Source organism: Rhinoderma darwinii, chromosome 5, assembly GCF_050947455.1.
Source record: "Rhinoderma darwinii isolate aRhiDar2 chromosome 5, aRhiDar2.hap1, whole genome shotgun sequence".
In the NCBI taxonomy this organism is placed as follows: Eukaryota; Metazoa; Chordata; class Amphibia; order Anura; family Rhinodermatidae; genus Rhinoderma; species Rhinoderma darwinii.
In genome coordinates, this window is record NC_134691.1 from 313,984,199 (window position 1) to 314,011,191 (window position 26,993).

Here is a 26,993-nt window from a genome sequence, read left to right on the forward strand (position 1 = left end):
CCCGCAATGGAAAATCAACAAAAACGCAGCATTAATTTTCGCACCACAGGTCAATTCATTAACGTTGCAGTTTTTTTCCGCAGTATGGGCATGAGATTTTCTGAATCTCGTCCACTTTGCTGCTAATGCAAATGCAGTGGAATTTCTGCACACAATTCCGTTGCGGAAATTCAGCAGCGTTTACTCCGTGGGGCCATTAATTAATACACCCTTTAGTTTAAAGGTTATTTGACAGCCGCGCCGAACCTGTTGCAATCGCGGTTGTTGGCTGCTTCGCAGCCAAGTCGGTGTCACTCCCTGGACCTTACCCTTGTACAATGGTGCAGAAAGAGCCCCCTGCACCGATCTTGTGTTTGCTACAGAAACAACCCCATTCATCTGAATGAAACATATATTTTCGGTGAATGTGGCCACGTTGCGAACCGCAGTTTGCCCATAACGTGACAATTTTAAAAAAAATCCAGCAGGTTGACTTTTTGCGATTGTTATGTTGCCTTTGTGGCAACCTGCTGGTTGCAACGTCGCCACATTTACTTTCATTACCTGCAATGTAGGCAAGGCAACGGCAGTGATCTTTGGTCGTTGGACCTGTGTCGCGGCCAAAGTCGCCGTGTAGTTCTAGCCTAAAGACCGTATCCTAAGTGAATAATAAGCACGTCATCATGTGACTGTTCTCCATTGACACAAAACTGGACACGTCTGTACAGGGCATGGGCTGGCGTACGTGGCAGGTTATAACGTGGCAGGTTATATCATTTATGTAGGACGCAACCTTTACACAATGGAGAGAGGGGCAGAATATGTGGATAAGAAACTTTTGTAATATAAACTTGATTTTGTATAATGCTTGGAAACTCCTTTCCGCTAAGTTAACAAGTTTTAAAGAGGACCTGTCCACTCTCTTAAAGTGGTTGTATCAGAATCAACCTATCCACTGGTGCTCCACTCAATGTCCTCCTCGCTGCAGGCGAGGAATGGGGGGTTTGGGACCACTGTTTGTGCGATTGGTGGGTTCCCTGCGATCAGAAAATTATCCACTATCCTTTTGATAGGTGATAATGGTCGACTCTGGGAATACCCCTTCAACATGTCTATTTTTAGTAAATACTTGTATTTCTCCTAAGATAACAATTCTGGAACGTATTTTCTTATAACTCTGCGTTGTGCCATCCCCCTGTTATTCCTCCTAGGAATGTAACCATAAAGTGACAACTGAGCATTATCATTCCCTTTGTGTCGTGTCCCTACACAGTCTCACTCTGTCAGCATTGATTGGACATAGTCTGTGTAGGGACACCCCCCCCCCCCCCCTCCCTCAACTGGTAACATCCAGCAGTCAATTTATTCATACATTTACAGGAGAAACAGAGGAATGGCACAATGTAGAGTTCTAAGAAAATCTGCTCTAGAATTATTATTTTATTGTGAAAACATTTATTTACTAAACCAGACGTGTCAGGAGAGGTGATCGCTCCTCTGAGGGTATGTTCACACGGCAAACGAAAAACGGCCATAAAATACGGAGCGGTTTTCAAGGCTTTTTTAGGCTGGGTTCACACGACCTATTTTCAGACGTAAACGAGGCGTATTATGCCTCGTTTTACGTCTGATAATAGGGCTACAATACGTCGGCAAACATCTTCCCATTCATTTGAATGGGTTTGCCGACGTACTGTGCAGACGACATGTTATTTACGCGTCGTCGTTTGACAGCTGTCAAACGACGACGCGTAAAAATACAGCCTCGTCAAAAGAAGTGCAGGACACTTCTTTGGACGTTTTTGGAGCTGTTTTCTCATAGACTCCAATGAAAACAGCTCCAAAAACGGACGTAAAAAAACGCTGCAAAAACGCCGCGAAAAATGCGAGTTGGTCAAAAAATGTCTGAAAAGCAGGGTCTGTTTTCCCTTGAAAACAGCTCTGGATTTTCAGACGTTTTTGGTCACTACGTGTGCACATACCCTTATGGCCGTTTTTGGAGCTGTTTTTCTATTGAGACAATGGAAACTGCTCCAAAAATGACTCAAGAAGTGACATGCACTTCTTTTTTACCTTTTTTTTTTTTTTTTTTTTTGAGGTGAGAAAACAGCATTCAGATGTTCGCTGTTAATAAATGGAAGAATATAAATATTTCCATCCATACAGTGAATTTTATGTATTTTTTTTATTTTTTAAGGCATGGTTCAAAAGAACGGAATGCATTACCTTTTCTATCCTTAGGCCTTAATATCAGAAATGCACTTAAAGCATTTTTATTTCACTTTTGTTTCGTGTTTTAACTTTTATAACAACTTTTCTCTTCTGCGTTCCAGCATTCATAACTTTTTTGGTACGCCGACAATAGCATTTAATTTATATAAATTTTTTATTTTTGCCAAAAATGCAGAAAAAATAAAATTTGCTGCCGCTTCTATATATTAATTGTTTTCTTACAGCATATACCATTCATTATAATTGATGCTATAAGTTTATTTTGCAGGTTGCTACAGTCATGACTATATAAAATACGTGTATCTCATTTTATGTCTTGGGATTTTAATAAAGTTATTTTATTGTAACAAATGCGGGTGTGTGTTTTTTGAATCCAATAGGGGGACTTTTTATGATGTTAACTATAATGTACTGGCATATATCTATATTAATAGTAAATTCCCTGTTGTTAGGACCTACTTAGGCATGCTCTAAGAACTGCCTGTGCACTAAGCACGGGCCTAGATCCTAAGCCTGTGTGCCAAGTACGGGCCAAGACCTAGATCCCCCCCCCCCCCCCCCAATTAAGTTAGGGCAGTTTATCTCACTATGATAGATCGCTGTCCTTTTGGAATACATTGAATAGCTTGAAATTCTTTTCAAAATAACTCCAGTCTAGCGATTTGCCATCTCTCCCCCCCCCCCCCCCCCCCCCAGCCTAAATGCTGGGATTTCAGAGCTACAAATTTGTGTGGAGCAATTTTGAACAGATTTTCAAGCTACTCCATGCATTCTAGCCCCTGCGTCTCTGACTCAAATGTTTTCTGGTATCTGAATATTGCAGATTTTTGTCTCGCTCGGCCGAGTGAGCATGTTTGTTTTAATAGGAAGAAGGAATACGCTGCTGTCACACTTCTCAGAAATGTTGAAATCTAACAAGCCCAATCCCCATATTTTTAATTTTTGCCCCGTAAATTTGCTGTACAGTCAGGGGAGGGGATTTATTAAAGGGTGTACGCTTTTTTTACAGATGAATGGGCGGGGCATAGCGGAAGGGGCAGTGCCTCCACTGACTGAAAAAAAATAATGACTTTCTTACGCCTTAAATAGGCTGAAATCTAGATTTTACTTCGGGGTGCATGGATAGCCCGAGATGTAACCTATGTATTATTAGGCATGACTGAAAGCCGCAACTTACTCATCTTACGCATCTTCAATCTAAGGCCTGATTAATACGAGCGTATTTTACGTCTGTGTTACGGATGTTAAAGCAACGGCCGTCGCACGGACCTATGTAGTTCAATAGTGCTATTCAGACATGCGTTGTTCTTCACGCAACATTTGTCCGCTGCGTGAAAGTTACTGCAGGTCCTGTTTTTGTGCACCACGCAGCTCAATGAAGTCAATGGGTGCGTGAAAACAACGGATAGAACACAGACGTCATCCGTGTGCTGTCCGTGAGTCATGCACCAGTGGCTAGAGAAATGATGCGGGGGGGGGGGGGGTGGAACACCTTCAGGTTTTTTTTCAGATGTAAAAAACGGATGACATATGTGTGTAAAAAACGCAGATGCGAACCGTACACAGATGCCACACGGAACTGCAACGCAGCAGAAATGCTGCGGTTTTTGCGGAATCGAAACAAATGCTCATGTGAATCTAGCCTTATGCTAAACTTACATGTAGCCCGTCAGAATTTTTTTGGGTGGGGGGGGGGATTCTGCAGTGTTTTTGCAACAAAGTGACATGCTGGGGATTGAAAATCCATACAGCAAGTCAATTTCTGCGCTGTTTTTGTTTGGGGTTTTTTTTCTGCAGCGTGTGGATTTGATTAAATCCTCTCCACTTTGCTGTTACTGTAATATGCTGCAGAATTTCCTCACAGAAAATGAGGTTGGAAATTCTGCCTCCGTGTTTTCGTTCTCCGTCAGAGAAGCAGAACAACGAAAATACTGTAAGCACTGGTTGTATGAATCTTTATTATATAAGCTAGGTGGGAAATGCTAAATATTCCTCACCTCCCTGTAGTTCCCCTTTCCCTGCCTGAAGATTTCTGAACCTTTGTAGAAAACCTGAAAACATGTCATAAAATCTGTATTGAGTAACACCATAAGTAGAAGACCGAGTGGAGGGGGATGCAGCTGCAGTTTCTCTCCCTCCTTGTGCTGTGAAAAAGGAGGAGCGCAACCGGGGAGAGACGTTGATTGGTCCGAGCACACAGAACAATTCATGCATCTCGCCAGGAAAAGCCCACCCATTCAGCAAGTAAGGGAAGACAAAAGGTACTTTTGTAAAAAAGCAGCAAGAGAAAAATTGCCTAAACTACTTATTTTTTGGGCCATCTACTTTATTTAACCCGTTAGTGACCGCCAATACGCTTTTTCACGTCGGCCACTAATGGGCTTTATTCTGATGCATGGGCCTTTTTACGGCACTGCATCAGGATAAATAAACAGAGCAGGGAGCAGTCAAATGTCCCTGCTCTCAGCTACCAGATGTAGCTGAGGGCTGGAGGCATCCCTGCTCGAACGTGTGAGAGATCGATATAAGTATCGATCTCACCCGTTTAACCCTTCAGATGCGGTGCTCAATAGCGAGCGCCACATCTGAGTGGTTTTGGAGAGAGGGAGGGAGCTCCCTCTCTCCCCCACTGACACCCGGCGATAAGATCTCCGAGTGTCTGTGTCTCCGATGGCAGCCGAGGGCCTAATAAAGGCCCCCGGTCTGCCTGTAGTGAATGCCTGCTAGGTCAGTAATACTGACAGGCAATAATACACTGCAATACAAAAGCATTGCAGTGTATTATAATAGCGATCGGATGATCGCATATTAAAGTCCCCTAGTGGGACTAGTAAAAAAGTAAAAAAAAAAAGTTTAATAAAGTTAAAAAAAATGAAAACCCCACTTTTTTCCCCTTACACGTCATTCACACGACAGGGTCTGAGTGTCGGCCGATAAAATCGGCCGTTTTTCCTGGCCGGTTTGCGTCCGTTCCGGGCCGTGTTGCCGTTTTTAACGGCCGATTTTGACCCGTTTTGCATCCGTTTTAAAATCTGATGAATTTAATTTCAATTTGTTGCCACACACAGCTCTCTGTAGATGATGCCACTCAGCCCCCTCTAGGTGATGCCGCCCAGCCCCCTATAGGTTGCACCCATCCCCCCCCCCCCTTCCAGGAGAAGTCACTGACTTCAATGTCCATATATGGACAGTTTAGTCACTGACTTCTCCTGGAGAGGAATCCCCGGCCGTAGAGTCGGGGATTCCGCTTCAGAAGTGTGTGACGTCGCTGTGTCCATATATGGACAGTGTAGTCACTCGCTTCTCCTGTAGCGGAATCCCCAATCCCCGGCTGGGGATTCCGACTCCTACAGGGAGCAAAAAAAGACCCTCCTCCTCCTCACATGCACTCTGCACTGTGAGGAGGAGGAGAAGAGAGAGCGCGAGCGACGGAATACACGGCCATCACTCGGGACACATTCCGGTGGCAGTTGGGTAAACGGCCGAAAATAGGGCATGTCCCATTTTTTGACGGCCAGGTTTCCCGGGCCGTCAAAAAGTCGGTCGTGTCAATAGCCCCATTAGGGGTCTATTGTTCCTACTGCAGCCGGGTGACCCTGTCGTGTGAATAAGGGCTTACAAACTGCTTTACTATTAAAAAAACAAAATAAAGTAAAAAAGTTACGCATATTTGCGATCGCCGCGTCCGTAACGACCCAGACTATAAAGCTATTACATTATTTAACCCGCACGGTGAACGCCGTAAAAAATGTAATAAAAAAACTATGGAAAAACTGCTGCTTTCTGTGAATCCGGACTTAAAAAAAAATGTGATAAAAAGTGATCAAAAAGTCGCACCTACTCCAAAATTGTACCAATAAAAACTACAAGTCTTCCCGCAAAAAAAAAAGCTGTCCTACAACTGCATCGGCGGAACAATAAAAAAGTTATGGCTCTTCAAATATGGAGACCCAAAAACAAATAATTTTGAAAAAAAAAGCGATTTTACTGTGTAAAAGTAGTAAAACATACAAAAACTATACAAATTTGGTATCGTTGCATTCGTAACGACCCGCTGAATAAAGTTATTCTGTTATATCGCACAGTATACGGCGTAGATTTAGGACGCAAAAGAGTGGTGAAATTTCAGGGGTTTTTCTATTCCCCCCCCCCCCAAAAAAACAAGTTTATAAAAGTTAATCAATAAATAATATGTACCTCAAAATTGTGCTATTAAAAAATACAACTTGTCCCGCAAAAAACAAGACCTTATACAGCTATGTCGACGCAAAAATAAAAAAGTTCTAGGTATTGGAATGCGACGATGGAAAAACTTAAAAAATGGCTCTGTCATTAAGGGGTTAATATGTGCTGCCTAAGGTGATATTTATTTATTTTTTAATACGGATGGGTGTTTTTTTACATTGCTCATACATCTTTCTCTTTGTCTGATCTGTTCACTGCAGACAATTTTAGCATTGTAAAAGCATATTTAGGGTGCACTTGCAGTGTATGTTAGGGCCTGTTCACATCACCGTTCAACAGAACCCTGGAAGGGAAAGCGGAGGTTTCTGTCGGGTGAACCCTGCAACAGAAAGTGAAAGTGAAACCACAGCTTCCGTTTCAGTCACCATTGATCTCAATGGTGACGGAAACATCGTTCATGGTTTCCGTTCGTCACCATTTTGGCAGGTTTCCGGTTTTCCGACGGAATCAATAGCGCAGTCGACTCCGCTATTGATTCCGTCTGGAACCCGGAAACCTGCCGGAATGATGACGAACGGAAACCATTAGCGATGTTTCCGTCACCATTGAGATCAATGGTGACTGAAACGGAAGCTGTGCTTTTACTTTCCGTTGCGGGGTTCACCCGACGGAAACCTCCGACGGAACCCCGGAACGGAAGTGAACAGGCCCTAAAGTGTATGCGCCAGGAAAGCTCCCGGCTATACATTTTTATTGAATTTTTTAACATGTACACTGGGAATACGTACTTCACTGACTTCAACGCCCCCCAAACCTCAGAGTCCTGTCATGAACTCGATGTACATGCTTCCTTGTAAATGAATAGATATTTAGTTTATGAAATATGTTCGAGCACTGAGGGTCAGTGCTGTGGGCTGCACTGTATACAATGATAGGTTTGTGTCTAAAGCACGTTTTCTTGTGTATCAGTGTCCCGTCTGTAACGAAATATGAGACCCACAATTAGGCCTCATGCACACGACTAATTTTTTTATACACAATCATTACTATAGCCCATGGATACCTTTCCATATATTTACGGGTAAGTGTCCAGGCCGTAGAGATGACCTGCAAAAAATAGGACATGTCCTGTTTTTTTGCATTTACGGATTGTGGTAATAAATGGGTGGCAGTCTGTGCCGTAATCGCTGACCGTACACATGGCTACGGCCATGTGCTGGGGGCCTAAAATTGTTGCCAAACATTTGAATTACCGTAAAGTTATTTTGATTGCATTATAATAAAGGGGTTATCTGAGATTATGGAAAATACAGAAAAGTACCTGTGTGTCTGATTGGTCACGAGGTGATGCCACCATAGTTTAGAAGGAGGGAGAGCAGGGAGCACTGATAGTAGGTCATAGAATGTGACATTTCATTCTTCAGAGCGTACCAGGAGCATGTTCCTGAGACTGTAACCCCTTTTTTATATATTTTGACTAGGGCTACACCGAGACTTTTAATCACTATACTTAAATATATATGGTCTATAAAATGCTTTGAGACACTTTCAAATTGCAGCGTTCAAGTAACTATTGTATGTGTGGGGTTTGCTTTTTCACTATCATTTTTGATTGGATTTCTGAGTTATTTTCAACATGATTCTTTCACTTACATATATGCACTATATTTAGGTTGCAGACACTCTGGGGCAGATTTTCGGCAACAAGATCTGCCACTTCATCTGAATAGGGTTGTTTCTGCAGCAGGTCATGCATATGTGCGAGTTCCGTTCAGATGAATGGAATTGGTTTTCAGTCGCAGAAATTTCTGCAACAAAATCGGCCGTGTGTGACTTCAGCCTTATACTTCACCAGTCTTCTATTAACGTCTCAAAATGTATCCTGTAACTTCTGGAATAAAGGTCTATACGGAGCTTGGCTGGGTGGGATGCTTATCCCACCATTTAGAGCAAATAAAAACAAAAAAATCTACATCATTGCTTAGACTGCGCTATTGATTCCGGCAAAACAACGGAACCCTGTCGCAAAGGAAACAAATGGGAAGCATTGACACCGGATCCGTCACCATTGAAACCTTTGGTTTGTGTCAGTCAGGGTCCCGTTCCGACGGAAAGCTCCGTCAAAACGGAGCCCTAGCGCAGATGTGAACGAAGCCTTAGGCCCCGTGCAGACGAACGTGCTTTTGCAGCCGCAATTCCCCCGAAAATTGACGGGAGAATTGCGGCCCCATTCATTCCTGGTTTTCCCGGTCCGTGCATGACCCAGGAGCCAGGACCACAGAAAGAACGGGCATGTCTTATTACGGTCGTGTTATGCGGTCCAGGCTCATAGGGAATAATGAATGCGCCATGTGCACGTCCCCGCGATTTGCAGGCGGCTCGCGGGTGACAGCCCGAAAATGCCGGCCGTGCACATGGCTACGGTCGTGTGCATGAGGCCTTAGTAAGTGAATAATCTTACGGCAGTGAAACAATGGCTGTGTGAATACAGTGTTAGTTCTTGTTCACATGGCTTATTTTCAGGCATATTTTGAGGCGTAAAATGCTTTTATTACGCTCTGAAACATGCCTGCAAACAGCTTCCCATTGATTTTAATGGGAAATACAGGGCTTTGTCCACACAACGGAATTGCTGCAGAAAATTTCTGCAGCAATTCCGTTGAAAGTTAAAGGACCAGTGTCACGGGAAAAATTTTTTTTAGATCAATTTGATTACCGTTTTATTAAAAATTTTTTTTATTTATTTGTGTGTTTGTGTTTTACAATTTTTTTTATTTTTTCACTTTTTCTTCCCTATGGGGGATGCCATTTTTTTTTCCATCTCTGTATGTGTCGATTAACGACACATACAGACATGGAATACGGCACATACAGTCCCATAGTGAATGCGAACGGGGCCTGTTCCATCCACTATGCCGTACTCCGTCTGTGTGGGAACGGCGCATGCGCCGCTCCCACACAGTCCAAGTTGAACTGTGCGCCGTCCGGCGCCATTTTCCTGTGGACCGGAAGTCGCGGCCGGACAGTAAGATTACTACTTCCGGTCGCGGCTTCCGGACTTGTGCACTTGGAGTGGCGGGAGCAGACGGACCGGAGGGAGCGGCGGCGGCAGGAGCAGGTAAGTTATTTCTATGTATGTTTGTGTTTTAGTGTGTGTTTACTACTGTATGTTAACCTACTACACTGTGTGTTAGCTCAAAAAATGGCGACACACAGTGTAGGAGGTTTGACCGTTCAATCCCCTCGTTTCTCCTGGCACTAGCCAAGATAAAGGAGGGGGGATTCTGAGAGCTCACTAGAGCGAGTGAGTTTTCTCAAATTTTGCAGCATAAAGCAATGTGGTTGCTTTACCACATGCAATGCTGCAATTTTGGGAATTGCTCCATCTAGTGACCAGCACTGGGAAATATTATAAATTAGAATCTAATTTATAATATTTCCTGACTCGTTAAAAAAATTAGAACAATGTTTAATCACCTATACACTAATTGTTTAACTAGCGACACATTACCTTTAAAGGCTTTCCGCTTCGGCAAAAACGCACCATTTCCTGTGGGGTTTTTTTTGCAGCACAAAATGGTGTGTAAATTGCTTTTTTTTTTTTTTTTTTTCCACAATGTTAGGCCTAGTTCACACGAGGGTGTTAAACGTCCGTGGGATGGCCGTTGAAACAGCGGCCGTCCCACGGACCAATGTAATTGAATGTGGCCGTTCACACAGCCGTTGTTTCAACGGACCGTGTGAAGGGTCCGTGGGAAAATAGGACATGTCCTATCTTTTCACGCATCCTTCCATAGAGACTTATCTATGGGGGATGCAAGATATCGTGTCCCGCAGCGCCGAGCACGGATGCACTAGAGGCTGTTTTTGTCTTTTAAATCAGCCTTGTAGTTTTCTGCTTCACACATATCCTGTGTGTACATACCCTTAGGCTACATTTAGATGAGCATAGCTAACCTCTGACGTGAAAAACTGCAGTTTTTCACGTCCACGGTGCACTCGTGTGGGGCGCGTTGTCACGGATCCCGCATAGACTATGGAGGGATGTGTGACACGCAGTAAAATAGGACATGTTGAAACAACGGTCGTGTGAACAGCCCCATTGCAATACATGAGCCCGTGTGATGGCTGTTGTTTTAACAGGCTACAGATACGAGCCCTAACTAATGCATTGCTTGTAGATGACTAGAATGAGGCACCGTTGTTTAGGTCGTCCAGTTTACTATATGTTTAACATCTGCAGCAGTTGTGTTTGGAGACATTTTTTTACTATGTCAAAACACCTTTGTAACCCTGCTTAAAAGTCATATAATGGCAGACCGTCACTCACTCACTGAAAAACCACCTGAAATGACCGGAACACGTTAAAAACATGTATGTCAGTGCTATAGCTGACGCTTACCTGCTATTTATTTTCCTTAGTGCTTACTGTTTGGCTGCTTTTTAGCACAACTTCATCAGGGAAGAGCTTTGAACTAGGGCTGGGCAATTATGACCTAAATCAAAATCCTTATTTATTGAACATGTAACCTCGATTACGGGTATTAAACTATTACTTAGGCCACACATTTTTTGCATGCCACAACCCCTATTTGCATGCTACACCATTGAATTAATATCCCCTGAGCTGCCCTCCACACAGTATAATGCCCCCATAGCTGCCTCTACATAGTATAATGCCCCTATAACCGACTTCCACGCTGTATAATGCCCCCAATAGTGTCTGATAAAACTAATAATATACATACTCCCCTATCACCCGTTCCAATAACGAGTGGAGGAGATCCCTCCGGTCTGTGCGGCACAGTGCAGACAGACGCGATGAAGTCACTGCTTCGCGTCCAGAGATATATAGTGAATGGTAGAGCAGGTCCCCTACCATTGGATTCAACTGTATCTGTATCCTGAAGATGCAGATAGTTTAAACCGGGAAAAAATAATTGATAAAACCGAAATTCACAAGATGTCGATGCTGAATTTCGATTATTTTGATATTAATTGCCCAGCCCTACTTTGAACTATGAGTACAGCTTAGCTACAGGCCTATAGGGAGTTTTAGGTAGTCTAAAACAAACTACCTGTCTTATTGGTTCAGCTCTTCCCCACTGCTGTTTATACTCCTCAGATTGGCTGCTGTATATAAACACAAGTCTATCATCAGCTCACCATTCATGGAAAGCTTTTTATTACAGCCAGTGCAAAATGAATCTAAAGTACAGACTGCTAAACCAGCAGCCAAACCTATATTGAGGTAAATGAGTCTTAGGGGGGAGTCTGGAGAGTAAAGCACGTTTAAAATTAATCTAGATAAGTCGTACAAATCTGCTCCATCAAGAGTGTTGAAAAGCTGCAGAGCTAAACTATACTGTGAACTTCAATATTTTCAGCCTCAGCTTTTCCATATGCACAACCCGTCATTTGAAGAATTTTGCCATGTTGTTCCTGGTAATCCCTGTAATATAGGGTGTGAAAAAATACAAACCCTTTCCCATTAGTATTAGAAGTTAAAGTGTACCCATGCTTTAAAAAAAGTTTTCACCTGAGCGCTTCTGCTGTTACTTTTTAGCGATCCGTGCGGGTCTCTGTTTTCAGACCCCTATTGATCAAAACTTCTGACATTCCCTCCCCCCATAGATTTCAAAAGGAGGCAGAGGCGGTTTTTTTTTTTTTGTTTTTTTTTCCCCCCCCCGGGCAGCTTTTAGCTGCTCACGGGGGGGTGCAGCCATGTAATAGTTTAGTCTCTAACCTCCCTTTTGAAATCAATGGGAGGCAGAAAAAACCTGCGGCACACGTTTTTGAGCATTTTTTCGCCGTGTTTTGCTTGCGGTCCTTGCATTAACTTCAATGGCCGTGAGCGTAAACCGTGGTAAAAAAAAAAGCGCGGCCGTGCACATGTCTATGGTCGTGTGCATGAGGCCTTACTAGTTGCTGACACAGAACGAGAATACCCATCCTGAGCGGCGGGTACTTTGCGCATTAGGACGAGTATTCTCGTCCTCTGTGACAACCGTGTCCGGTTACGATCAGGAGCAGGACAATGGCTGTAATACACAGCTGCAGCCCCACCCTAACGGAGGAGAGAATAGAAACCTCTTCTCTCCGCCGTTAAACCCTTGAATGACGAGGATCAAAGCAAAGGGGGGGTGAGATCAAGGCCCATAACTTGTATGGCCAGACCGCCTAGGGTCCATTGAAGGACCCCAGGGCAGTCTGACCATATTTCCTGTTGTTAGGGCTAACAACTGCCTGTGTACACAAGCTAATGTAATGACCTATAGATATATGCCAGTACATTACAGTTAAGAAATCAAAACGAATTTTTTTTTATTTTTTTGTTAAAAAATAAATAAATAGTAAAACAATACACAAATACACATTTTTTTACAATAAATAAACTTTTTAAAATAGAATTCCCAAAACATGAAATAATATAGACCTTTTTGGTACCGCCACGACCATAACAACCTGTACAGCAAATGTATAACATTATTTATAATCGGTGTATGGTATGCAGCGGAACCATTTTTGTTTTTGTTTTTTTGCATTTTCGTTAAAAATTTTATATAAATTAAACGATAATGTATTCGTACCAAAAAATGGTACCTACATAAAGTACAACTCGCCCCGCAAAAAAACAGTCTCATACAGCTATGTCGTACAAAAATTTATGAGCGTTGGGATGCAAAGAGGGAAATCTAAAAAAGTTGTTCTGTCCTCAAAGCCAATATTGGCGTTCTCCTTAAGGGGTTAATATGGGAGTGGCGGATCTTTTTTACATATATTTTTATTTAAAGGGATTGCCTGCCTGGTCAGCAAATTTAAATATTTTTTCACACTAGTGGAGGAATTCTCCAGCTCACCAGCTTTGTGTCCAAATCTGGACTGTGCTCGGATCCATGTGGCGCAGAATGTTTAAAAAAATCCAATATGTGAAGGGGTGATTACATTAGTTGTCAGCCGATAACTAATGCAACCACCCCTTCACATATTGGATTTTTATCAAAAAAAATCACAAATAAAGTTGGAACATCGTTTCCTTTTATAAAAAAAAAAAAAAAAAGCCAGTGCTGGATCAAGTCCCTCTCTTTTTCCTGTAAGTTCACACTACCTTTGTCTCCCATTTAGGTCTCTTCCGTCAGAGGAAGGGATGACCGAAAGTCCAAACGGAAAGCATCGCTTCCATCTGAAGTACCATTGATTTCAATGGTGATTCTTTTGTTTGTTTGCCTCTGTGTATTTTATTTTTTTCACAGAAGCAAAAGTGCTGCAGACTGCACTTTTGCTTCTGTGAAAAAAAGAGACCTAACCAACAGAGACAAATGGAATCCAACTGAAACAGAAGATGGTACTTCAGGTGGAAGCGATGCTTTCCATTTGGACTTGCGGTCATCTCTTCCACTGACGGAAGAGACCTAAACGGGAGACACAGGTTGTGTGAACTTAACCGAACAGTTGACTTGTCAATGATCACTTTCTAGAGCTGTGCAAGAGTGAGTGTATGAATGACTTCATATATTATAATATTAACTCTGTGCACCCTTGTAAATTGTGCTAAAAAGAGCGTTTGATGTATCTTAATGGCAATATTATCTGTTCTGTTCTTAGGAACATCATCTCCAGCGAGCCATTTCAGCACTGCAGGTATATGGAGAGAAGCGGGATAACATGGTTATTCCAGTCCCGGAGGCAGAAAGTAACATCGCTTATTATGAATCTGTGTACCCAGGGGAATTTAAGATGCCAAAGCAGCTCATTCACATACAGCGTAAGTAGTACACTTTTAATCTTGTTGTCAAGTGATTTTCTTGGATAATTTACTTTCTCACTGTTGAGTGCATATTGGAGTTGAAGTTTACTGTAAATTAATATTTATTGTAACTTTGATTGACATGTCCTGATAGCTCAGTGATCGAGAAAATGTACATTTTCTTAAACTGGCATATTCTTTTTATTCAGCTTTTAGTTTGGATGCAGAGCAGCCGGATTATGACATGGATTCTGAAGATGAGGTCTTTGTAAACAAGCTTAGAAAAAAAATTGAGATTTCTCCTCTTCAGTTTGAAGAGATGATTGACAGATTAGAGAAAGGCAGTGGTCAACAGGTACGTTTGTGATTTGGTTTCCTTTTTCTGAAATGAAATTTTATGTGCAAATGTCTACAAAGTTTAATGTTTCTTTTACTCCAGCCAGTTAATCTCCAAGAGGCCAAACTACTGTTGAAGGAAGATGATGATTTAATCACAGAGGTTTACGACTATTGGATCAAGAAAAGGAAAAACTCTCGTGGCTCCTCCCTTATACCAGCAGTAAAACAGGAGAAGCGGGATGGCTCCAGCACCAGTGATCCATACGTAGCTTTTAGAAGACGTACGGAGAAGATGCAGACAAGGAAAGTAAGTAAAACTTTCATTGTTTCTCTGTACAGTGAATTGAAAGCTATGCAAGAGGTAGAAATAGGGATGGTCCTATAGGCTTTAGTTCCGTTCACTCACTGTATACTACATTTAAAGAGGCTCTGTCACCAGATTTTGCAGCCCCTATCTGCTATTGCAGCAGATAGGCGCTGCAATGTAGATTACAGTGACGTTTTTATTTTAAAAAAACAAGCATTTTTGGCCAAGTTATGACCATTTTTGTAGTTATGCAAATGAGGCTTGCAAAAGTCCAAGTGGGTGTGTTTAAAAGTAAAAGTCCAAGTGGGCGTGTATTATGTGCGTACATCGGGGCGTTTTTAATACTTTTACTAGCTGGGCGCTCTGATGAGAAGTATCATCCACTTCTCTTCAGAACGCCCAGCTTCTGGCAGTGCAGATCTGTGACTTCACTCACAGGTCCTGCATCGTGTCGGACACATCGGCACCAGAGGCTTCAGTTGATTCTGCAGCAGCATCGGCGTTAGCAGGTAAGTCGATGTAGCTACTTACCTGCAAACGCTGATGCTGCTGCAGAATCAACTGTAGCCTCTGGTGCCGATGTGTCCTCGCTCGTCTGACACGATGCAGGACCTGTGAGTGACGTCACAGCGTGATCTGGCAGAAGCTGGGCGTTCTGAAGAGAAGTGGATGATACTTCTCATCAGAACGCCCAGCTAGTAAAAGTATTAAAAACGCCCCGATGTACGCACATAATACACGCCCACTTGGACTTTTGCAAGCCTCATTTGCATAACTACAAAAATGGTCATAACTTGACCAAAAATGCTCGTTTTTTAAAAATAAAAACGTTACTGTAATCTACATTGCAGCGCCTATCTGCTGCAATAGCAGATAGGGGTTGCAAAATCTGGTGACAGAGCCTCTTTAAGTAGAGTTTTGTCAAATTGCTCAAAAGTGCTGAAAGATAAAAGTTCAATAGAGAAGGCGGCTCATAAATCATGTATTTCTTCTAAAAACAGCAGCTCCTATATTGATTTTCAAGATCTATCCTTTAAATTCTTGCTATTGTTGTTGAAATTCCCATTTAAATCAATAGGGCAGATTTACAAATGCTCTCTAACATTTAGACAGCATAAACCGAGACCGTCTGATGTGACAAATTTATCAAAGTTACTATTTACAGATTGCCCCCTCTGTCGTCATATGTATTTTTTTACTATTGTCCCTACTGTTCTACTAGAGGGTGTACCTCTTTGTGGTGATGTGCCTGCAGTACACACCATCACTATGACATCTGTGTATAAATGAATCTAATTTATTATACATAGTGTGAACGCAGCGTAAAGGTCACAAAGAAAAACGGACTATAGGATAGGATGATATAGGACTGTTAGGGACATATTTTTTGTAATATTATTTTTGTGGTGTCGGGTAATTTAGAGCTTTTAATGAAAATTTTTTTTTATAGCTTAGAATTTCTTCAGTGAGAGGAAAAATAGGGCGACCAGTAAATATTGGGTGGTTTGGCATATACAATTATTAATAAGTGCCCTTTTTCATATATAAAGAAATTTATCAAAGTGGCGCATGCTGCATGATAAGTTTGGCGCATCTTGCTAAACATGTAAGACACTTTTGTTGTTCCTTTTTAACCCCTTAATGACTGGACTTGAAAAGGTCTTAATGACCAGCTACATTATTCAGTTTTTACGTCTGAATTTCAGCAGCCATAACGCTTAATTTTTTTTCATTGATGTGGCCTTATAAGGCCTTGTCTTATGCGGGAGAAATTGTATAATTTTTTTATCATAGTTTTGAGATAGAAGAAAATAATTTTTACGGCGTGAATATAAGAAAAAGAGATTATCTAAATAGTTTTGCATTATTTTTTTATCCCATTCACGCTCCACGCTGAATAACCTGTTAGATTAGTTCTTCAGGTTATTCCGGTCATTTAGATACCTAATATGTGTAGGTTTTTATTTAGTGTAGGGGCAATGAAATATATTTTATGCATTTTGTTGTTTTTTTTTAAACTTATTGAGGGATAACTTTATTTGTAACTTTATTTTTTACTAATAATGTATTAGCATACTCCTGTATGTTAATCCATCATACTGTGTCCCATAGTGTGCCCGAACAGCAGGCAAACTGAACAGATAGCACTGGGGTCCATTGCAGGTCCCCAGGGCTGACTGCAGAGGAATTCCTTGGTGTTTGATCACGTCACCGGGTTTCCGATGACTAGATCAAAGCGGGGAGTTCCCTTTGATCTTTCCGCGGTCACGGACTGCAGCGATCCACGGGTCAAACAGCTGGGGTCTGAATGTTTTCCGACCCCCGCTGTATTCGGCAGGCTCCTGCTTAGAGCATGATCGCTCATCAGCCTCTTCTATAGCAATGCCAAAAGAGGTCGCTGTAGACGAAGGACATGCACCGCCTGCCGTCAAAAGACGGTGGGCAGTCGTTAAGGGGTTAAACCACCTCTTAGTTTTACACCAGTTGGCACATTTTAGGCTGCACCCGCCTTTCCCACTCCCTTTCACGAACAAAATGTGATGGAGCAGAACAATGGAAACACGAAAGCAGATGTGAACAGAGCCTTACTGTCACATGCATAAATAGAGTATTCTTAAATACGTTTGTTCTGCGTTTTGTCTGTTTTTATTGCAGTTTCCATTATATTTCAACTTTTATTTTACACAGAACCGAAAGAATGATGAAGCTTCGTATGAAAAAATGCTAAAGTTACGTCGTGACCTCAGCAGAGCCGTGACGATACTAGAGATGATTAAACGGAGGGAAAAAAGCAAGCGTGAATTGCTGCATCTAACACTGGAAATAATGGAAAAGAGGTGCATATTTTCTTATTTTTATGTAATCTTTATCAAGAGATTGTTTTCTGTTTGTAAATCATGTGATAGTGTGCGTGTGGGTAGATGTTCAGATTTGGACAAATAACTGGAGACATGTAGCCAAGGCACCCAGACCATATCGCTTCCATGATATATTTCAAACTTTATATTTCAGGGCATTGAAAAAAGGTCATATGTTCAGAGTGGTTCCTAAAGTTTTGACCGTATTTTGTCCAATGCAGTGTTTATATACTCTAATAACAAATTACATTTGAGAAATATTGGTAGATGAACTTAGGCTATCTTATTTCTTCAACCAGTGTTTTAAATTGGAAGCTAGTACTGTCTTTTCTGTTTTAAAAAGAGTGCCTAGAACTAAACTGCATATGAGGCTACATTAATTCTTTGTAAAGTGGTAATATGTCCCTGTCCCACAAGTCCATGCTTCTTTTAATACGCTATAGTATCCTGCTGGCTTTAGATGCAGCTGATTGACATAGATACGAAAGTTCCCAAATTTGAGTTTTAAAAAGTGTACTGTGCAATGTTTTTAAGGCAAGAGTACTTGAAGGCCTTGTGCGCCACATTGTAGGAATGTGTGTGCTGTTAGGTTTTTCATTTTATTTGATGAAATGATAAAGGCTGTGTTCACATCACCGTCTGTGTTCCGCTGAGGTGTTCCGTCGGGTTAACCCCTCAGCGGAAAGGTAAACTGAAACATCCGCTTCCTTTTCCCTCACCATTGAACTCAATGGTGATGGAAACCTAGCTAATGGTTTCCGTCTGTCACTGTTGTGACAGGGTTCCGTCGACTGCGCTATTGGTTCCGTCAAGAACAACAGAACCCTGTCACAACGGTCACAGATGGAAATCATTAACTAGGTTTTCGTCACCATTGATACCATTGAAACTGGAGCTTAGGTGATGTGAACAGGCCCATACTTACGCGCCTTTCGTATCAATATTTAATGCTTTCACGGTTTTACTTTCAGGTATAACCTAGGTGACTATAATGGAGAGATAGTGTCAGAGGTAATGGCACAACGTCAGCCATTGAAGCCCACCTATGCCATCCCCATCATCCCTATTTCTGGTCCGTTTAAACATCAGGATACAATAGAGATTAAGATTAAGGTAAGACTAATCTGTTATGTACAATACAAAGCTAATTTTATTTTGCTTACAAAAATAAAAAAACACATAAAATAGGGATTTATACATGTACTTGTATGTAGCCATGGCAAATTAGGGAAAACCCCAGTTTTTTTTTTTTTATATTGCTGGCTGTGTTTAAAGAACTTGAAAAGAGTGCACAATAGAAATAAAATGTATATAACAAATGCAAAGTTCATGAAAATTCTATAACCAGGTTCTTTTTATTAGATTGTTATGGTTCAGTCCCATATTTATATAGTTTTAGTTGTGAGCATGGTTAACTATTAGGCTGAGTTCACACAGAGTTTTTTGCAGGAGGAAAATTCTGCCTCAAAATTCCGTTTGGAATTTTGAGGCAGATTTTGATCTGCCTGTACGCGGTTTGCCGCGACTTTCGCTGCGTTTTCCGCTTGCGCCCATTGAGTGCCACGGGCAAAAAAGCTTTCTCTGCCTCCCATTTATGTCAATGGGGGGTCAGAGGCGTAAACGCCCGAAGATGGGGCATGACGCTTCTTTTTTCCGCGAGCGGTAAAAAACCGCGTCCGCCTCCCATTGAATTCCGCGTCAAAAGAAGTGTAAAAAAAAAACTCAGTGTGAACAGGGCCTTAGTGGGTTTTTTTTTCTCCTCCCTCCATTACATCTAGCCAGAGAAATCTGATGTTGTACGACCGAAACGTAAATATGAGAAGAAGCCCAAAGTCTTAACCTCCTCTCCTGCTGCTCAACAGACAAGCCCTGCTGCACTGCCAGTGTTTAATGCTAAAGATCTGAATCAATATGACTTTCCAAGCTCTGATGATGAGCCCCTCTCACAGGTATGTACTTTAATCGCAAATACAGCAAACTATTGTGTTGTAAGCTTTGAAGGCATGTCTGGTTATAGCCTCTACAACATTTAGATTGCCAGGAACCTTGGACTTCTATGTTTTTGTTTTTTTTCCTCTAATTTAGTGGTTCATACCCTTCAACTAGTAAAGCTGATGAATCGTTTTTTAATTTGTTTTGGTAATCTCATTTACAATGTGCCAACATATTACCTATGCTGTAACTTCGGCTATAAATATGTATGTCGTATGTGTGTATTTAGAATGTCAAAGGGATGATTTTACGTTTAGTGTCCTAACAGGTGTACTTTTAATCCCATAGCGACATATCACGTACAGTACGTGACAGCTGCCGAGGGGAAGTATGGAGCGCACTCACGGGTTGAGCGCGCTCCATACAGAGAGGGTTGGCAGCTGTACGTTACATCTGACAACCGAGGGCAATGGGCAGAACCGTAGTATTGCAGTATATCATTCATGCGACCCAACAGTCGCTGGTTCAATTCCCCTAGGAGGACTAATAAAAAAAGTTAAATGCAGTTAGTGTTTTTTTTAACCAAAAAAAATGAAAAGTTCAAAAAAAATAACAAAACCTTTTTGCGTTATTTACCCTAAAGAAAACGGAAAAAAACGTTTGCATAACTGGAATGGCCTCGTCAATTAAAGTCCAAACTATTACAATATAATGTTGTTTAACCTGGTCGGTGAACGCCACAAAAAAAATAATTATTTATATATATATATATATATATATATATATATATATATAAACATCCAAATTGCTGCTTTTTGGTCACGTTAGCCCCCCCAAAAATTGAATAAAGTCGCATTTACCCCAAATAATGGTACCAATGAAAACTACTACTCGTCCCGCAAAAAATAAGCCATCACACGGCTAAATCGACTGAAAAATTTAAGTTATGGCTCTCAAAGTGGCGATGCAAAACTATTTGTTTTTTTCTTTCTAAAAGTGGTAAAACGTGAAAAACTATATAAATTTGGTACCGTAATCGTATCAAACCATAGAATAAAGTTAACATCGTCTTAACTGCACGGTGTATGTCATAAATACCAAACACACCCCCCCCCCCCCCCCCCCCCACCCAAAAAAAGGTGGATTCGCAGGTTTTGGTTTTTTTTTTCCCATTCCACCCCACAAATAATTTTTTCCCAGTACATTTATATGGCACATTAAATAATGCAGTGAGAAACTACAACTCGTCCTGCAAAAAACAAGCCCTCATACAGCTATGTCAACGGAAAAATATAAAAGTTATGGCTTTTGGAAGGCGGGGAGGAAAAAAAATGAAAATTTGAAAAATGTCTCTCTCCAAGGGGTTAATATTCTTCCTTTTGTCTTATTAGGTCATGTCTGGTTCATCAGAAGCTGAGGAAGAGAATGATCCAGATGGTCCCTTTGCTTTCCGTAGGAAAGCCGGCTGTCAGTACTATGCTGTAAGTACAGACTATTGATATCTATTTATTTTTATTTTATTATTTTTGTTTTGTCCTAAACATGTTTTGTTTTTTTTTTAATCTTTCTTTAGCCACATTTGGACCAAACTGGCAACTGGCCTTGGTGTAGCCCAGAGCAAGGAGGATTAGGAGACATTCGCTATAGATACTGCCTCACTACCCTCACTGTTCCGCGCAAGTGCATAGGGTTTGCACGAAGACGGGTTGGACGTGGAGGAAGGTCAGTGTCTGTACAATACTCTTGCTGTATTTGGCAGGTTTTATAGTAGCAGATGCATATAAATATTTTTTAGAATCCTGTGGCTAATATCTTTTTAGAGTAAGGGCTCATTCAGATGAGCATAAAACTCGTCCGTGTGCTGTGAGTGGAAATCACTCACAGCACACGGACCCACTGATTTCAATGGGGCTGTTCACATATGCGTGAGTGTTCACATATGCGTGAGTTTTCACGTAGCAAGAGTCCACTGTGTGACACTCACTGCATGTCCTATATTGGTGCGTTTTCACGTGGACGAGATTTGTGAATGTAGCCTTACTAACCTAAAACTATAGACGCAGACACTACTATGGCTTTGTGTTTTTGCAGTAAGTATTTTTATTCTAATCTTTTTTTTATTTATTAATTTGTTCCTGTCATTTTCAGGGTACTTCTTGACAGAGCGCATTCAAACTACAACAGTGCTTTTTGTCAATTGGATGTTGACATGCTTTCCTCTCCAGAACACACTTCAATCAACTTATTTGCCAATACCTCAGAAACGAATACCTCGGATAAATGTTTCTCTAAAGACCTCAGCCAGATATTAGTCAATATAAAATCATGTAGGTGGCGCCATTTTAGGCCTCGGACAACATCCCTACATGACAGTGACATTGTTGACTTTTCCTGTAGAACGTTTCACAAGGGTATAACACGAACAGGCACAGCACAACCTGGGACCCAGACTTGCAGTACCTCGACATCAAGTAAAAGTAGCAGTGGTTCAGCACACTTTGGTATGTGGTCTGTTGCCTTGTTTATTTTTTGTTTACATGGGAATGCCACTCCAGGGATGAATGTCAATGTGTGTTTGTATTGTAGGGATATGTTTACGCATAAGTATTTTAGACCATTTGCTAAACCTGGCTTCTATTTGGTACATGCTGTATGCACATTTTAATAAGAATAGTGTTATGTTTTTAAGTGTTACAGAACCAGTGATTATTACTAAAGTGGCCCTTAACAGGAATCTGTCATCTATATTGTGCTGCTCTTACTGAGGGCAGCAATAATGTAGTGACAGACGCACTGCTAGAGATGAATCCCGTGTATTCATGAGCTGCTGCTCCCACTCGCCGCTGATTTTAACAGATTTTTGACTATGACCGTGACAGATTTTTTTTCCTCCATGCAATCAGCGGCAAGTGGGTGGAGGGAGCGGAAGCTCATGAATACCCCAGCTAATCTCTGGCTTCGCTCTGCATGTAAGTTCTTAAAATCGGCTTCACTTTAGCAAATCAATGACACACCGATGAAATCAGCGTGTCTGTCACTACATTATGCTGCCCTCCATGAGGGCAGCATAATGTAGATGACCGGTTCCCTTTAATTGCTAAGCTTAATTGGGCTGTACAATTGATCAACTTCTCGTTTAATGTGTGCCATTTAATTTGTGGTTTGGAAGCCGATGAAAAGGACCTATTAAATTTCTAGTACATTCCAGATCTCTAATCCATATTAATAGTCTAACCATTTCATGTAATAGTAGCACCGGAGGTTATAGATATGGTCAGGACTCCTGTGTTCATATTTTGTTTTAGGCATGATAAAAGCAAGGAGTTTGACATTTCCTTTTGAATACTGCTGGTTTGAATTTTTGTTTAGTCTTTACTAAATAAATTTTCATTTCAATTCCTCACCATTTTCAGAGAGAAGCTGAAAAAGAATGCAGACTTCATACTTCTCACAGCTGAGATTTTGCTGCAATGTATCCTGTTTTGGCAATCCTCTGAGCTAAACATCTAGGCTATAGGCTGATCGCAGTTAAAAATAGTGATACATTGTTGCAAACCCGTAGCATCACAAATCCCTAACATCCTGGGTGGAGTTCAGAGGATTCGATACATTATAGAAAACTTGCTGTTAGACCTCATGCACACGAACGTATTTTCGTAAATACGGGTCCTTGGTCACCGGTATTTGAGCCGTATTCCACCAGTATTTACGGATCCGTGCCCGTCACCAGTATTCCACCCGTATTTACCTGACCCGTTTTCTCTGCACTAATCGGCAGCCCCTTCTGTCTATCAGTGCTGGAAAGGGAGAAGGGGCAGCCGTTTCGGGCAGAATTTCCGCAGCGATTGAAAGTAAAAGAAGTTCATAAGTATCGTTGTCTTGGTGACGCGTCCCTCTTTTGATATCCAGTCCGACCTCCCTGGATGACGTGGCCGTCCATGTGACCGCTGCAGCCTGTGATTGGCTGCAGCGGTCACATGGGATGAAACGTCATCCCGGGAGGCCGGACTGGAGGAAGAAGCAGGTAAGTTAACTTTTAATACTATTCACTCCAGCGGTAGTCACTGTCCCGGGTGCTGAAAGAGTTAGTGCCGATCAGTTAACTCTTTCAGCACCCTGGACAGTGACTATCCCCTGACGTAGCCTAGCAACGCTCCCGTAATTACGGGTGCACACACGTAGCCACCCGTAATTACGGGAGCCCCATAGACTTCTATGGGCCTGCCCGTCTTATAATTACGGCCTGAAATAGGACATGTTCTATATTTTTCAACGGCACGAGCACCTTCCCGTAAGCATACGGGAAGGTACCCGTGGCCAATAGAAGTCTATGGGCTCGTAATTACGGGCGTTTTTAACGTTCGTGTGCATGAGGCCTTAGCCTGGTTTATGCATTACCACATGCAATACTTAAATTTAAAAAAAAAATGTCCGTCTGTTTTTTGTTTTTTTCATTGCAGTAGTGGTGCTACACTACAATACAAATCTTAAAGGGGTTATCTGAGATTAGCAAAAGGATCGGCTTTCCTTCTACAAACAGCGCCACTCCTGTCCATGGGCTGAGTCCAGTATTGAAGATAAATACCATTTACTTTAATGGGGCTAAATTGCAATGCCAGGCACAGCTTATGGACATGAGTGGTTCTGTTTCTGGGGGTAAAAAAAAAAAAAAGACTTATTTTTTTCCCTAATGTCAGACAACCCCTTTAACTTTGGGTGCTGAGTCTGGATGGAAACACTGACTGGAAGTAGATAACTTGAAAATGATGAGGAATTAAAACATTTGTGATAAAAAGTTGCGTGATGTTTCATTTCGGTGATTTATAGCAAAATTGCATTTGAGATTTACAAAATATTTAAGCCACTGCCCAATAGCTGATGCTTAGGCTTTGTTCACATCTGCGCTAGGGCTCCGTTACAATGTTCCGTCTGAGCTTTCCGTCTGAACGGAGCCCTGACAGACACAAACGGAAACCATGGGTGTCCTTTTCCATCACCATTGATTTCAATGGTGACGGATCCGGTGCCAATGGTTTCAGTTTGTCTCAGTTGTGCAAGGGTTCCACCGTTTTGATGGAATCAATAGCGTAGTCGACTTTTTCTATAGTGTTAGCTGCTTCTCATCTCTGCTCCATTAAGGCACAACTGTAATCAGTGACTGCAGCCTAGCTGCATGGTAGTATAATCTGCATAGCAAATCTGAGAGCGTCTGAAATGCACCTCCTGTCTCATCAATAACTCATACTGCTGTTCTGTCCCTTACCTGTGCTTTACACGGCAGCTCTATGTGTTTGTATTGACTCCTGTGTTATAAGCACAGACTCGTCATGGAATCGTATGTTGAAATGATTATAGCAGGATAAAGGGCTCTATCACCACTTTTTCCTATATGGGATGTGTGCAAGTCTTCTAAACAGAGCTCTATAATGGAGATAAGTTCTGAAATCGCTCATGTTGGTAATGCAGATTGGTCTTGCAAGAGTCCTAATCAGAGAGGAGTCTACTCAAGTTGTCATATGCAGCTGTTTATCCAATTACATGACGATAAGCAACCTTATTTACAATGTGACAGTCTAAAGAAGTTACTTGAGGGACAACTGCTGCATATAAGACCCTGTTCACATTACGTTGAAGGATTTCCCAACGAAAACCTCAGATAAAAAGGCTGCAACGTGTTCCATTGTAAAGGCATACGTGGCCAATAGGCTCACATTGTAAAAAAACAAACGCTTACCGAGCGCATACCATTTTAGCGGTCTATTGTATTAAGTGCTGGGTCACTGTCCCGTCCCCACCGCTTTCCCCACAAAGTTCTATAAGGTTCATATGTATGTCATTTATAGTGTCTGTCCATGCAATAGAAAATCCTATTGATATTTTTGCTTCTAGTGTCAGCGTCTTATTTTTTGCTGAAAACGATTACTGGATATTAGATGACTTGTTTAGTTTTATTGCTGGAGCTTCCTTATGTTTTGTGGGTCAGAATCATCCCTAAGGCCACATTCAGCTGTTATGTGGCTCTCTACAGGAGCTGTTAATTTAATAGTAAGAACAGATCCCATCAGGGCAAGGCAGGGAAACGTTTCCCAAAGGTTTCTCTATACACGCTACCTAAATAACTCCACTACAGATTTTGAGCATTTGTATAAAGGCTTGGATTTTTACATACAGATTATAAGGGTCAATGGATTTATTTATTAATTCTCATTATATACTGATTGACAGTGATGAACTTCTCACGTGTAGGCTGCAACAGTGTATATACTCTTCAGCATGTTCACTGTATACATTGTACATAGGCTCATCATCTATTGATATTCTACATATTAAAAAAATAAAATAGGTGGTTTCCAGTTAAGGTGTCCATAATGATGCAAGTAGAGATGTGCGAATTTCCCCAAATTATTTTCAGGTCCGATTCCGTGTCTCAATTCTCCACGAATCGCAAATTCCTAAATTGTCCTGAAAACTTATGTCTGACTCTCTGATGTCTTACTTTGACATTACTAATGCTGGCTTTGCAACATATATTGGGAGAGGGAAAGGGATAACCCATATATTAGGGAAGGCATTATGGGGAAGTCCATACCAATGTCATGTGATCCCTTTTCCATCATTTTGTCGAGATTCCTACGCCACTGACCCGAAACATTGTTATTCGTCAAATCCAAAACCTTGGAAGTTTGTGTACATATAATTTTATATAAATTAAAACAAAAAATCGCCACCTAATATCGGTCACATCTCCCTCAGGGTCCCGTTGTGACGTTCCGTCTGAGCTTCCCATCAGAACGGGAGCCTGACTGAAAAAAATGGAAACCACAGGTTTCCGTCGTTTTGACGGAATCAATAGCGTAGTCGACTACGCTATTGATTCTGTCAAAACGATGGAACCCTTGCACAACGGAGACAAATGGAAATCATTGGCACTGGATCCGTCCCCATTGAAATGAATGGTGATGCAAACGGAAACCTACTGTGAGGGTCCCGTTCTGACGGAAAGCTCAGACAGAACGAGACTCTGACGCAGATGTGAATGAAGCCCAAGTTGTTAAAATGCTTCCTTCATAGTTGGTCTGTCAAATTATTGTGAAGAAATGCTTTTAAATTTTTTTTATTTTTATTTTTTTTGTCCCTACATCAAAAATCTATGGATGATCTGTAAGCTCTAAACAAATACTAGAAGAAATATTAAGTCCGCAGATTATATCCTCCTAATTATCCTTATAAAGGCTATAAATTATACTGACCCATCTGTAATTAAATATTATCCTGCAGGTAAATATTAGGGGGTATTTATCAACTGGTTTATGCAACTTTATTGGAGTAATAAAGTTGCTGATGTTGGTGCACGCCGGTTTCTGTGCAAAAAAATTACGACTTATTTTTTTTCACGCCACTCTTGTCACCTAAA

The 26,993-nt window shown here is 41.4% G+C and overlaps 1 protein-coding gene across 3 annotated transcripts in view; it reads left to right on the top strand.

Annotated features, from left to right (window-relative positions):
• The window catches only part of EPC1 (enhancer of polycomb 1), an 89,389-nt gene that overhangs the window by 44,741 nt on the left and 17,655 nt on the right, over positions 1-26,993 (top strand). For 2 of the 3 annotated variants that reach the window (XM_075827475.1, XM_075827473.1), the window contains exons 2-10: positions 14,002-14,161; positions 14,353-14,498; positions 14,583-14,789; positions 17,478-17,626; positions 18,619-18,760; positions 19,426-19,596; positions 20,971-21,060; positions 21,153-21,301; positions 21,728-22,080. In XM_075827475.1, the coding sequence (XP_075683590.1) occupies positions 14,062-14,161; positions 14,353-14,498; positions 14,583-14,789; positions 17,478-17,626; positions 18,619-18,760; positions 19,426-19,596; positions 20,971-21,060; positions 21,153-21,301; positions 21,728-22,080 (1,507 nt within the window). In that variant the 5' untranslated portion in view covers positions 14,002-14,061. The remainder of the gene's footprint in view (positions 1-14,001; positions 14,162-14,352; positions 14,499-14,582; positions 14,790-17,477; positions 17,627-18,618; positions 18,761-19,425; positions 19,597-20,970; positions 21,061-21,152; positions 21,302-21,727; positions 22,081-26,993) is intronic. The other variant, XM_075827474.1, reaches the window with a different exon arrangement.